This window comes from Rhea americana, unplaced genomic scaffold, assembly GCF_003343005.1.
Source record: "Rhea americana isolate MKP2758 unplaced genomic scaffold, rheAme1 scaffold_406, whole genome shotgun sequence".
Classification (NCBI taxonomy): Eukaryota; Metazoa; Chordata; class Aves; order Rheiformes; family Rheidae; genus Rhea; species Rhea americana.
Window position 1 is genome coordinate 53,939 of NW_028186542.1, and position 13,281 is coordinate 67,219.

The 13,281-nt window shown below is 44.1% G+C and overlaps 1 protein-coding gene across 1 annotated transcript in view; it reads left to right on the forward strand.

Annotated features, from left to right (window-relative positions):
- ATP6V0D1 (ATPase H+ transporting V0 subunit d1) overlaps positions 1–13,281 on the forward strand; it is a 33,302-nt gene that overhangs the window by 13,625 nt on the left and 6,396 nt on the right. The window contains exons 3-4 of the mRNA XM_085314526.1: positions 8,978–9,156; positions 12,421–12,500. Of these exons, the coding sequence (XP_085170652.1) occupies positions 8,978–9,156; positions 12,421–12,500 (259 nt within the window). The remainder of the gene's footprint in view (positions 1–8,977; positions 9,157–12,420; positions 12,501–13,281) is intronic.

Genomic DNA, 13,281 nt, shown 5'->3' on the forward strand with positions numbered 1-13,281 from the left:
CCTTTTGAAGTTCTCTCTTACAGAAGAAATAACATCAGCATTATAGACACTTGCAGCTTATTTGGGCAAGTGCAACAATCTGAAGGATTTTTTCCCAGTGCTGCTGTGGTTAAAACTGCACTATACTATTTTCAATTAGTTGCTGAATCCTTGGCTGTCAGGGGGATCAGGTAGCAAAAATTACACTAGCTCTGGGGATCCTGCAATAAACATTTTACAAGCCTTTTCTAGCAGAAATGGTTTAGGCAGAGAAGTGTAGGCATCGAACAGCTTCCCTGTTTGAAGGGAGTGTAAAGTTGAACTGATAAGCCAAGTTCTTAAAGGGATTATACAACACTCAAGAGAGCATGTAGCTCATGGTGTGCAAATGGTTACAGACTCTGGGTAGTAGCATTAGAAATGTAGCTGCTCTTGTGCCCACCCAATGGATGCAGGTCTCATTTGCTTGCATACTGGTTCTGGATTCTTTTATCAGTTAAAGGAAACTGGTATAACTTACTGTATGCCAAAGTGGTGGCTGTGGAAGTCCGTCTTTCAAAACTGTGTGACTCTGGGTGCCCTAATCAGAAACGGCAGCATACTCTRTGAAAGGAGGTGAATAATGCTGTATTACATTAAGGAGGATCCTCTTTTTCTAAGCCTCTAGGATCCAGCAAACATTTCCCTTGGCCAGCTGCCATGAACTGGAACAGCATAATGGTATTCTCATTGACTGGGCCTGTTCTTCACTTGGAAGCTTTTAGCATGGTGCCTAGCAAGCCCTATGAGGCGTAGTAATGATTAGACGAGCTAGCAAAATGTTATGGGCAATAGTAAAGGAGCAGAAAAATGCTAGTGGTGAGCTTTGTATGTAAAACCATGTTTCATTAAGAAAGGTCAGTCTTTGCAATGAAGCTCTGTAATCCTGAGAAGAGGTTGTAGCATGCAAGCTGTTGTAGGTGAGACTATATGGCCCCCTGGGTAGCATCCCAATCTATGCTGAAGTCCTTTCACACAATAGCAGTGTGTGGACATCTTTTCAGATGTCATTTAAACTGCGTTTCAGTGTTGATTCTACAGCTTGCAGGAACAGTTCTTGAAATTTCCTTGTGTTCTGTCTTGCAGTCTTCCTTGCCGTAAGCTGGAGAGCCTGTCTGTTAGAGATATAAAGTAGGGAAGGAAGATGGATTTATGTGTGGTTGCAACTTTTCCAGAAGGCCACAAGCATACACTGCCTTAAGTTGAATGAGCACTCAACCCAGCACTCCTGTCCCCTTGTAACGTGTTTTACTCCCTGAATGAAGCTATTCTCAGGGTCCTCTGGTGCTGGATCCTAGCGACTTCATTTTTCTTCTACCTCTCCATCAGTTAGCCTCACTCAGTGCTCTAGACTGGCAAGGAGGCCTGGTAGGCCAAGATGCTGCTTTTGAACTCTTTTGGGGGATTCGTGCTTCTCAGGTCTTAGTCCTCTCTTCCAGATGTATTCCACATGCAAGTTTCAAGTCTAACAAATGGTTGTGATGAAGTATTGCAATGCTTAGAGGCCTAGCAAAAACATGTATCCACCTGGCATGTTTTACTACATGTCAGGCTTGAGTGATGGTGCTAACAGTAGATCTGTGTTCATAGTGATGTTCAGCATGTTGACCAGACCTAGGTCATGTGTTCACTGAAAAGTGGGTTTTGGCTGTTAAAGTCTTTCAGCTTTCTTAACTGTTTCAGTCAGTTCTGAGGGCAACAATGCAGCCTTTCCTCTTATTTCCTTTTATATGCTCTAATGATTTTTATATTACATTCTCAATGTTAGTGATTTATATGTAAGGAAGGTGAGAAAATAGTTTGTGCAAGTCGGGCTTCTGAGACTGGTTTATATGAATGCAACGTGATTAGATACTTCTGGTCAATATTTAAAATGTAATTAGTACTAAAGTCTGCTCAGCCCACTGCAGAGTGCTAGGGCTCAACCTTGCTTACTAGCCTAGTATTTCTGAAGCTCTAAGATCAAGCTTTAGAGCAGCAAGTGTTAAGCAACTGGAGACTCTTGCACAAGGCTGCAAGGTGTTAAAACTCTCTCTAGGGTTTAAAGAGGCTTGTGTGTCTAGAACATGGCATCATATTCATAAAGCCTCAAAGTTAAAGCACTTCATCTAGCTTCCCCTCCGCCCCCATTAGCCTTTAACACAGCTAGCAGTAAGCTGAATGAGCGCTCATGTTTCTGGATGATGCCGCTGGGATCTGAGGTCAGTATCCCAAGGGACCTAGACTAACTAAAAGATAGTAAAAATCATGCGGAGATGCAGCTAAATATAGATTAATGCTGAGAATATTCCTGGCTACTTGGATTTGAAAGGCTACTGCAGCCTCAGTAGTACTGTGAAGTTGTAAATTATTAATGTGAAATACTCTCATTGATCTGCTTAATAGGGCACCCACTTGCTGGCTTAATTGCCCTGCTTTGTCATAGAATCGTAGAATTGGTAAGGTTGGAAGGGACCTCTGGAGCTCATCTAGTCCAACCTCCCTGCTCCAGCAGGGCCACCTAGAGCATGTTAGACAGGGTTGCATCCAGGCAGGCTTTGAATATCTCCAGAGAAGGAGACTCCACGACCTCTCTGGGCAACCTGTTCCACTGCTCTGTCACTCTCACAGTGAAGAAATTCCCCGCCATACTCTCACAGAACTTCCTGTGGTTTTTGCCCATTTCGCCTCGTCCTGTCACACGGGACAACTGAAAAGGGTTTGGCCCCATCCCCTTGACACCCTCCCTTCGGGTACTTATAGACATTGATAAGATCCCCCCTCAGTCTTCTCTTCTCCAGGCTAAAGAGGCATTTAAGTCTAATGCTGGCTCTGGAAAAGGGTAAAGTTGCTTGAGCAATACCTTGATCCATTCTGTGTGCTTTAAGATGTGATCATGTAACAAGTGTGCATGATGCACAGTGAATAATGCTGCTATAATTGGTGCACAGACTGTACTGACACAGAGCACTGTGGATTTAGTCACTTGTGCTCTGAATAACTTTCAATGATTTGGTTCATTCACTCAAAATTGCAGGTCCCTGGATCATTGTCCCTGATGTGATGCAGCCTTCTGCCTGCATGTGGAAGGCTCGTGGTTTATAATTTATTATCTCCTTTCGAACAGTCCAGTAGTCAGGGCATTAGGGGAAGCAAAACTACTTGAACCACAGCCYTATTCTTCCTTGCTACATGCTTTCCGGGGTCTGTGCTTTTTGTTATTAGCCTGCTGATCCCTGCRTTTCACTGTTGACATGGAGGGCTGTCCTCATGACCCTTCACAGAGCAGCTGTTTAACTACAGTCTGGCAAGCCTTTCAGAGGATTCCTGAGAAACGCAGGTCATGCAATGTTCTGTCATTAGTCATGCTTTGTGACCATTTGCAGTATTGTTTACAGTTTATTCAGTATCCTGGAGCAGAAAGCAATAAAAAACCCAACCTATCTGCCGTAAGACAATGACTCTTTATGATTAGATTAGTAAGTGGGGGAAGGAGAARCCCTAACTGTCTTGGGGTGGCCCTTTAGGGCTCTGCCCAAATACCACTGAGCCAAGTTGTAAAGCTCCCACGTGATGAGCTTTCATATATTTTATGTGCTCCCCTTGTTTAAACAACAAAAAGACTTTCCTAGTATTCACTGGGCCACTGTAATTTTTTTTTTGCATGTTTTGTTTATCAGTGGCTGTGCCTAAATAATTCCAAAAGGAAGAAAACATAAATTCTCCAAGTACCTGTAGACTGCTTTTGCATGTGTGTGCTTTGTTCTTCCTCCTTGATTCCAGCATCCATGGACAGCTATCCCCAAGGTTGGTCACCTTGGTTCTCCTGTGTCTTCTCCAAGTATCTCTGTGCCTATTTGAGACCAAAACAAATCTGGAAGTGAAAATGGTCTCTCTCTAATATACTACTGCTAGAACAAACCCCTTTTCGCCCCCCCCCCCCCCTTTTTGGGGGGGTTCTGCATGCATTGTCCTAGCCTGACCTTGTTCTTGTGTTCTGTGAATGTTCCCCAGTTTAAGTTGTGTTGCACTGAATGCTACCTGTGCAACAGGTGTGCTGGAGAGTGCRAGTTTGCTTGAGAGTAGTCCTGGTTGTCTTGGACTCCAGTAAGCTATAAGGTAACATCTCTCTTCTGTGAAGTTAGAGTTGACTTAGGACTTCTGTCTCTGTGTGCCTGTGCCAGAAAGCACCTACAAATACTACTGTTGTCTTTGTGGGTGATCAGGAGTTATACCRGATGAACTGTGTTACTTCAGGATTGCATGCCAGTACTAAAGTACAGCTGCATATAGACGGATTCTTGCTGTGAGTATTTCTACACTTGATGATGCTTTTCTATCTTTATTAAGAAGTTCTACTTTAGTCTGAGATGTTATTGACACTTCTAAATGTCAACCAGAATTGTATTTCTGTGAATGTGAATTTGTGGAAAGTAACACACCTCAATATAGTGGGTGAAAGGAAGAATGAGGCAGGGTGTAACTATATATGTGAAACTGATTCTGGCTGAACAGCCAGTCTTTTCATAATCTCCTCCCTCTATCAGCAGATAGCAGCCCAAAGCAGGAGTGTATGGTCTTGCTCAAGAGTTRTGCTATAGCTTTGGTGAAAACTAGGTTGGAGGCTTGAGATTGGGTGCCACCTTCTAATTACAGCCCTGGATTGCTACCTGTAGCTTMTATAGAGCCTCTATGCAGTGCCTTCTCCTCTAAAGTCCTACTGAGTGTTCCCAGTGAGCTAGTGCAAGAGACTTGCCCTCACTAGGAAGCTTGTCAGTTCTTCTGCCTGTCTCCAGTCTCCCATCCAGCCATCCTATGTCTCAGTCTCTTTTCCATGTCAAGTGTACTGCAATAAGACTTGTGACCAGCTCCTGTGTTCTGACATATGCCTTATAGTCTGCTCCCCTTACTAGCTGCATTGAGAGCTACTGAAGGTTAAAAATGCTTTTGGTGCTCAAACACACAGCAGGCTAATGGTCTTCTCAAGGAGGAATCAGAGCATGCTGAAAACATTTGAGGCTGGTGAGAATCTAATAGGAAATGAGGAGAAGGATGACAAAAGCTGCTCTATTAAACAAGTGGCTGGAGGTACCTGAGCAAACTGCTACCACCCTAATAAATCTAATCCTTTGGGCYTGGGAGGAAATGGCAGAGTAGCCAGGACCTCTGCTATGGTCTTAGTACAACTGTGTTAATGAGGGCAGATGCATTCTTTTTGGGGCCTGGCACAGAAAAACAAGTGTTGCATYCTCTAAAAGTGAGGAGATGCTTTTCCAGCTATCCTGGTACTGGAAYTATAGTCTCTTAGTCAAAATTGACTAATCTCTTGGACAAAATTGACTAAGCCATAACTATTTTCTCCAGGAAAAGGAAGTGGTAAGATTTATTCCTCTCTGTCTCTTTCTTTCTGTATCCCTCYGTTTTTGTTCTTGTTTTTCCTTTCTTTTTTTAAAAAAAAACTAGGATTAATTAGAGATTGCATTTGAATGAGAGAACGAGCCCAGTCTGGCCTTGCTTGAAGGAAGTGGGATTCATCCTTAGCTAGCTATCCTATCCAGAAAGCTTATGTAGTAGTGATTATGTCTATCTGGCCTCTGCAGGCACAAGAAAATCTTTATTCTGCTGCAGCGCTCTCATTAGCATAAAGGCTTACAACACTATAACAGTGGCAATCTCCSTATGTTTTGTGCATGATAGCTCCTTGTCTTGTAGAGATAAATCTTTCTCCAACAAGCAAGATTTGATTAGTCTCGCTAGATAAAGTACTCTTTCAAAAAGTTACTGCTGGGCCTAATAGAAGCCTTTGCATTTGGTCCGCAATCTGTACATTCCTTAATTTCTCTGAGGATGAGGAAACCAAAGTGAGTTAAGAGGAATAAATGAAATGGGGAGAGCTACGCTTTGAACTCTGGCGATGGAAACCTGCTGGGTTGTCTTTCCTGAGACCATCAGTCTGAAAGCAGCAGCTTCCCACATATGAAGCAAGTCAGTCTTGGGCTGCTCTCCCCAAACCTGGCTGTGGTGTTCAAGCTGAGCTGGACTGGAGGTGCAAGGATAAGATCAATGTGCTTCAAGCAAACCAGGAGCTAGGCTGCTTGTAAGACCTCCGAACAGCTTCAGGCATCTTTCTCAGTTCCTCTTATATGGTTGACTTTGGTCTTTGCAAATTGCCAATATCTTATGGAGAGCAAAATCCATTGTAAGCTGGGACTAGGAAAGAGCTGTGCTAGCATACTGTGAAGTGACCATGTTCCCTAGCCTGTTCCTTCTTTGTAGACCAAGTCTTAAGTGAGTTTGGTCTTGTCCTACTTTGTTGCCTTGCTTTGGCAAGACTCCTGCTATATGGCCTTTCCTAAAGGCTGGTGTGTCACTGAATGAAATTGCTTGCATCTGAGGGCAGATGACAGAGCTGGAAGTGATCTTCTGTATCCTTGTCCTGGCACACCTCACTGAGATGAATCTGTGTGAGGCTGCAGATGCTTGTTTACCAGGAACAGCTGCTTGCTGCAAAGGACTTGCCTTCARTTCTTATAAACAGGCTCTTATTCCTGTCCTGGAGACATCTCCATGGTGAGAGTTGCATAAACAGTAGGAAGAGTAATGACCCTGTGAATTAAAGGGTGAAAGTAGGTTTCCTACTACCATGAAACCTGCTCTGATTGCCATTGTTCTAGATTGAGTGTCACATAGAAAGCTCTCTGCAAAAATGATGGCGCCAGGAAGTGTCTTACCCACCCCAGCATTGTGGAGAAATAAAAAAGACAGCACCTGTTGACACAYTGAAGTGTGGATTTTTTCATGAAAATGGCCCTCGAGCGTATTTGAGAGGTGAAAAGCCCATCTAATAAAAACTACTGAAATCTGCCTTTAACTGGCTCTCCTCACTTGTCTTTCTTGGGRTTCAAAGGGAAGAACAACTGTGCTATATCCTCCTTGTTAGTTAACAAACAATAAAAAAAAATCAACATTATTCCAATGCTTGTCTGGAAAAACATGTATGCAGAGCTGTACTCTTCATGTCTTTGCCCTTACTGAATGCGGATGTGCCAGCCTTAAGTTCCCTTTTTTTTCTTCACTTTGCTTCACACATGGGAAGCCCAGGCTGAACCTCCCTAGAGTTGGCTGCTCTGCCTAATGCCAGACTTGCACAGCCCTTTCTGCAGCTCTAATTTAGGCCTGATCCTGCCKGTTTTGAAATAGCCCTTGCCAAGGCCTTCTTCAAGCCTTTTTCTCTATCTGCCAGCCAACTTTGTAGCTAGATCTGACTGTAGAGCAAGGGAGACTTGTAAAAATCCAAACATCTTGCACTTTAAGCATTTGTGCCTGTTCCCCATACTAACGAGGGAACATTTGCCTGTTCCTCTGCCAAAAATACCTCATCTTGCTTAATATTTTTCATGTTCCTAGCTCTCTTAGCTGACTCATGATTCAGCCCATGCTAAAGGTGCATAGGGCACCACTTCTGTTGTTGGGGGCACTCTTCCTCTCAGCTCCTCATTTTTACATGACACCAGGAACTCTTGCTACATTTGCATGGATAAGGCTACCAGCTCTCACATTGCCAGTCCTCAGGCCAGCCATACCTCCTTCTGTGGCTTGATTGCTCAAAGCACTAAGGGCCGTTTCCTGATTTGTTGCACTAGTCTTTGCTGTCCATTTGAGCCTTGCTCCAATGCTACATCTGCTCCACACACCCTCTCCCATGGTAGGCTAACACTGTAGATTTGTTCCTTCTGCTAAAGAAAGCTAGCAGGTCAGGTTTTTATGCTGATTTAGCATATTTTAAAATGCTGTGGATGTGCAGATGAGGGGGTTTATAGGAGCTCACTTGTATCCAGCAGTTCTGTTGACTGAAAACATTGTGTACAGACCTGGCTTCTATCAGAAATTCAACTCCTTACTTTGTTCTTTCTCCTCTCCTCTGCTCTGCTTTGAGCCTCTGTCCTTCCACCTGCAAGGTGCTCCAGGCAGAGCTGAAATCTGGTGAGAAAATGCAACCACATATGTCTGTTAGCACTGCAGTGCAAAAGACTGTAAAAATCTGCTAATCTTATATAATGTAAGCAGAGAAGTTGGTGAGGAACTTTGTAATTTGGGCTAATGCCAGAACATGTAGCTTTTGATTGGTAAAGGTGTGAAAAAACATGCATGTGATTTCTTGAGGATGTGAGTAAAGCTCATGTCAAATTCATACAGCAAAGCTGCCAGCTTTGATATTTTAGGAAAGGTGCAGAGTTGCAGGCACGTGACCCTTTCTGCATAGTGACAAGACAGACCAATGCTGCTAGCACTGAAAACCCAGTGGGAGTCAAACTATTCCGATTCCCCCTTGTTGTGGTCCTACCAAACACACTTTTGCACGTGACCTGTTCTCTACAGAACACATGAGGAGACCAGCAGGAAGCCTGAAAGGACGTCTGTTTCCAGCAACTTTGTGCAAATGCATATAGAAGCTGTAGCTAAACTCCTTTTGGAGATGCACAGGATTAAGGTGAGAGACAGTAAACAATAGGCACAAAGGAAATTCTGATTGGCTATTAGGAAAAGTTGTTTTGGGGAGATTTTTTTTTTACCATCAGCGTGATCAGACACTGGAACAGAAACCCTGAGAGGTTGTGAGATGCCTGTCCTTGGAAATGCACAAAGTTCAACCTGAGCTGGCTGTGCTTTTAGCAGGATATTGAACCAGAGACCTCCAGAAGTCGCTTCTATTCTAATATTATTCARTGACAGGTGGGAGATGCCCAACTGCAGCAGCTGGGCTGTAGCATAAATTTCAGCCTGAGACAATGCTGACTCCCTTTTCTGGGCTGGCAAAATATGGAGACATTGAGGAGGCAGATTGCTAGTCCTTTGTGAGAAGACTGAATCTTTCTGGAGATGTTCAGGAAGACTGAAGAAGTGGTACTGTCTGATGCCACGTGCTTGKTTTTTTTTGTTTTAACCCATTTGTGATAGACTTTCTCTTGCAATTCTGCAGGTACAGCTACATGATTGACAACGTCATTCTGCTGATCACTGGGACTCTGCACCAACGTTCAATTTCTGAGTTGGTGCCAAAGTGCCATCCTCTGGGAAGCTTTGAGCAGATGGAAGCTGTGAACATTGCTCAAACACCTGCGGAGCTGTACAATGCAATCCTGGTGGACACGCCTCTGGGTGAGCAGAGCCTTTCAAAGTGTCTCTTAGCTGTGTGTGGAGCAGATGTCCCTGTCCCCCCATGGTCTAACTAGATCCCACTAGGTACGAGTTGCCCTGCTGTAGCAATGTACTGCCTATGGTGGCTGGGCTTGGATTCAGGCTCATCTATCCTGTGCCTGGTTTTACTGTGTGGAGGGCCAGCTGGCTCTCAGCAAGCTTCAACAAACAGAAAATCCAGTGCACTGGCAATGCAAATTGCTGGGGAATTTGGTTTGTGAGCCAGACCTTGGCCTGTCATGGCTGTACAGATGTAACTAGATCTGATCTGATAGATATGCCCATTTACCAGCTCTTCTGGGAATCATGACCTGAAACTAATGCAGAAGAAGAAAGTCTAAGAAGTCTTAGAGCTCTATTAATAATTATTATTGGACACATAGCACATATGCTCCCTTAGTGAAGGCCTCTAAAGTCTTTTGCTGGAATGAAGTCACTTAATTTTTAGCATTTCTAGTTGGACTATTGAGCAATTTCTTCTAGGCAGTTTTTATGGATACCTATGGAGCTCTACACATGTCCAATCTTGTTCTGAGATTAATCAAACCAGCTCTAGACCAAGAAAAGCACTTAAAAAAATTAAAGAAACTCTAAAAGCTCTCTATAGACTAGAATCTTGCACATAAGCAGATTGGTTTTGCAGGAGTGTAATTAAGTCACAGTAACTCACAAACTAAGCCATGGCTTTAGAGCTACAAATCTTTACCATGAGGCACACAGCACTGTAAAAACCAATTGTCTTAACACATACCTAACCAGCTGCTCTTTTCTCTAAAGATAAAACATGTGGGAAGTGGTTCTGCAGAAATATGGAAGACTTTCTGCAGTAGTAGGGGAGATACTCACGGGAGATTTTCTAGGTTAGCATCTGCAGGCAGAAGTAATGAGGTATGACTGAGTCAGTGATTAATCATGGAGTTACTAGAAAGAACAAAACATTTTAAATCATCAAATTGTGTTTGATTGCAGTAGTTGTTTTTGGAAGTATTTTTTTGCAAATATTCTCTAGTAATGGGGCAAGCGAAATAGTTGTAACGGAAAGATTACTCGCCAGGTGGAGCCCAACAAAGGAGGGAAAACAAATCAGAAGAGATCTGGCTACCACTGAATGTGCAAGGAGCATCTGTAGCAAGGCTGAAACACTGACCTCACATTTCACTGCATGTGGGCCATGAGTGTAGCTGTGGTGGCATTAAGTAGGGCAGCATAGCAGGAGAACCAAGACTTTGCACACAACCCAAGTGGAGGCCATTGTAGGGGTGATATGTGGGAAGACCATCTTCATGAATAAGTCAGAACGTTCCCATCTGGGAAATAAGACAGAACTGAGTATTTCCAAGACAGTAWTAACCCTTAGAGACCTTAAAGCTTCAAGTTGTGTATGCAGTGAAAACGCCTCATTACTCTRGCAAAGTGATTTTGAAGAACATGCCTGGTGCTGGTGAAGTTGAGGGTCTTTGCCACTTGCCATGCACTTGTACATGATGAGCTTTGCCAACTTCTGTCCTGGCTAGTGTGAGTTCTTCCAGACTTTTGCCCTGGCCATGCCCTTGAAACTATGTGCCATCTACCATGGCATTTCTTCAGCCATGGTCTGTGGGGAGTAGCTGTGTTGCCTAAACAAGCAAGCGCACAGGCTATAGTTGTTTAACTTGCACTCTTTCCAGTGACCACACGCAAAGAAACAGCAGCTCTATCTCATAAAAGTACTTGAGAAACTACGTGGCTTAGTACGAATGCCTAAACCCAAATGGCTCTCATTCGTTAGYCGAGCTAACTGCTAGCCTAATTTGGGATACTGGAGGGCTGGGAACTGAAATAGCGGTGTTCTCATGCCTCTTCTACTCTGAAGTAGCCACTCCTCAACTATACAGCACTGTTCAATCATACAGCACTGCTCAACTGGCCAGCAAGTCTTGCAGTGAAAACCAGTCCTGGCACACTCCGTTTTCATTTCTGCCAGCTGTAGTGAGCAGTGTTCCTTTGGCTACGTGGCATTGGTCTCTGATGCTGTTGCAARGAGTAGTAAAGAAGCTTCTGTGAGAGTTAACTCCTGTTCAAGACTGCTGATCCCCAGTGCAGCTGCTGTGTGGGTCAGGGAGCTCATGGTGTGCACCAGAGGTGTAAAACTATGTGATACCTGTTTCTGGCATGCAAAGTCCTGCACTGGTCAACTGTCAGGCATGAGTGCAGTGTCCATTTCCCACAGCTGGTGTGCATAAGCTGAGGAAGACCACATTTTTCTATATGTAGCAAATTCAGCACAATTAGTGTTGCTGTGTGGGAGTTGAAGAGGTCAGAAAAGTTCCATCAATGGGTTTTATTGTGCTCTTGCTAACATATGAATGGTGGAATATCCTGGCATTTTGTTAGGTGTACAAATACAATCAATTGGCCAATACCTTGCAGGAGCAGACTCATCTTTATGTACAGCTTGCACAGAAGTGCTGATGTTTCTGGTACTGTATGTTAGGATGGAAACCTATTTGTATTCTTTAGATGGCAACAGCTTCTCAAGCTCTCTGGCAAAATTTGTAGGGCCAAGCTTCCTGCTAAAATACAGTGGTTAATCCTGTCTGCTGCAGCTCACTTTCAACTAGAGAAACCTTGGAAGAAGTGGAAAATAGGACAGACCTGCCTTGGGGGAAATTCTTCCTGGCTTCAAATGTGGAGTGTCACAGGCTATAGGATCTGTGGTATTGCCGTGTCTCCTTGATGCACTTGAGATACTGGAGGAGGAGGGAAAAGCACAGAGCCAGCTTCCTCAGTACGTTTTAGCTGTTGTCTTGCAGTTGGATGCTTGGGCATTGCTACTGTATTGTAGCAGGCAATTCAGAAGCTGTGTTGTCACCTCTGGATCAGGCATCTGGGAACAGTTTTGGCTTCTTTTATGTTGGCTGCTCTGGCACTGATGCTTGAGGGGTTGAGCTGAGGGCTTTTGCTAAAAATGAGTTGTTAACCAAGCTGTAGGACTAAGGGGTGAAGAAAGACTTCCAAGTGAGAGCCTCAAAATGACAGCAGCCTGGGGAGCTGTTGTGCAGCCTGAGGTTTTGAGTCATGGCAGTCTGGTGGCTACTGAAGATACAGGTTAGGCTTAGGAAGAGCCAGCTCAGCACAGTCTGCTTCTGTCTGGTACTGTTGATGACTCTGATACTGTTCCCATTGGAAAGTGCTGGTAAAGGGTCTGGTTAGGGCCACACTAACTCTTGTCTGTGTCTGTTTCAGCTGCCTTCTTCCAAGATTGCATATCAGAACAGGACCTTGATGAAATGAACATTGAGATCATTCGAAACACACTGTATAAGGTAAATGAGTCTTTCTTAGGTGGGCAGGGGAAGAGCTGTTAATGTCCCTGTTGAGCATTTATTCCTCATGTGACTACAATTTTGTCTTAGGTCATCCCATAACACTTCCAGGAGCTCCAGCTTAGGCTGGCTTTTCTTAGACCAAGGCAAGAGGATATTCTCCTCTTAGAGTAGATGAAAAATAAATGTGCTTTCTCCCTGCTTTCTTTCCTGGAATGGCAATGGTATAAGTGTGATTAAGAACTAGTTGTGTCCACTGGAAGGTAAAGATAGTGCTTGTGGATAGACCTGGGGTCTGATCACCTTGCAGTGCACAGTCAGGGCACCAGAGATAGACTTAGCTGGGGGCTGTCAGGCTGTCACGAGTCTACACAGGAGGTTTTGCCAAAGGTCTTGGCTTTGAGTAAACTTCCTCAGGCAGCCCCCAGGAGGTTGTTTCTTAACTACACAGTTTTGACATGGAGTTATTGCACTCAAAATGCTAAAGCATTTTGACCTTAAACTTGACTGAAGGACTTTCACGAGCCTGGTTCTCTGTCTTGGACTCTTTCAGAAAAGTCTCCCAACAGTTTTCTCAAACTTTTAGCAACAATGGTTGGGGTTAGATGCTCTCGGTAGAGAAGTGTTAAGAGAGCTACAGTTAGACTAAGGGAGACATGCTGGCTGGGGAGAGTATTGGCACAGGGGCACGGGGTGTGGAGGTCTTTCCTTGTTCTGAGTCTGTGTGGGAAACTGCTTTCTCCTCTGCAGGCACCGTCTGGTTTCAGCTGGCAATGTAAGA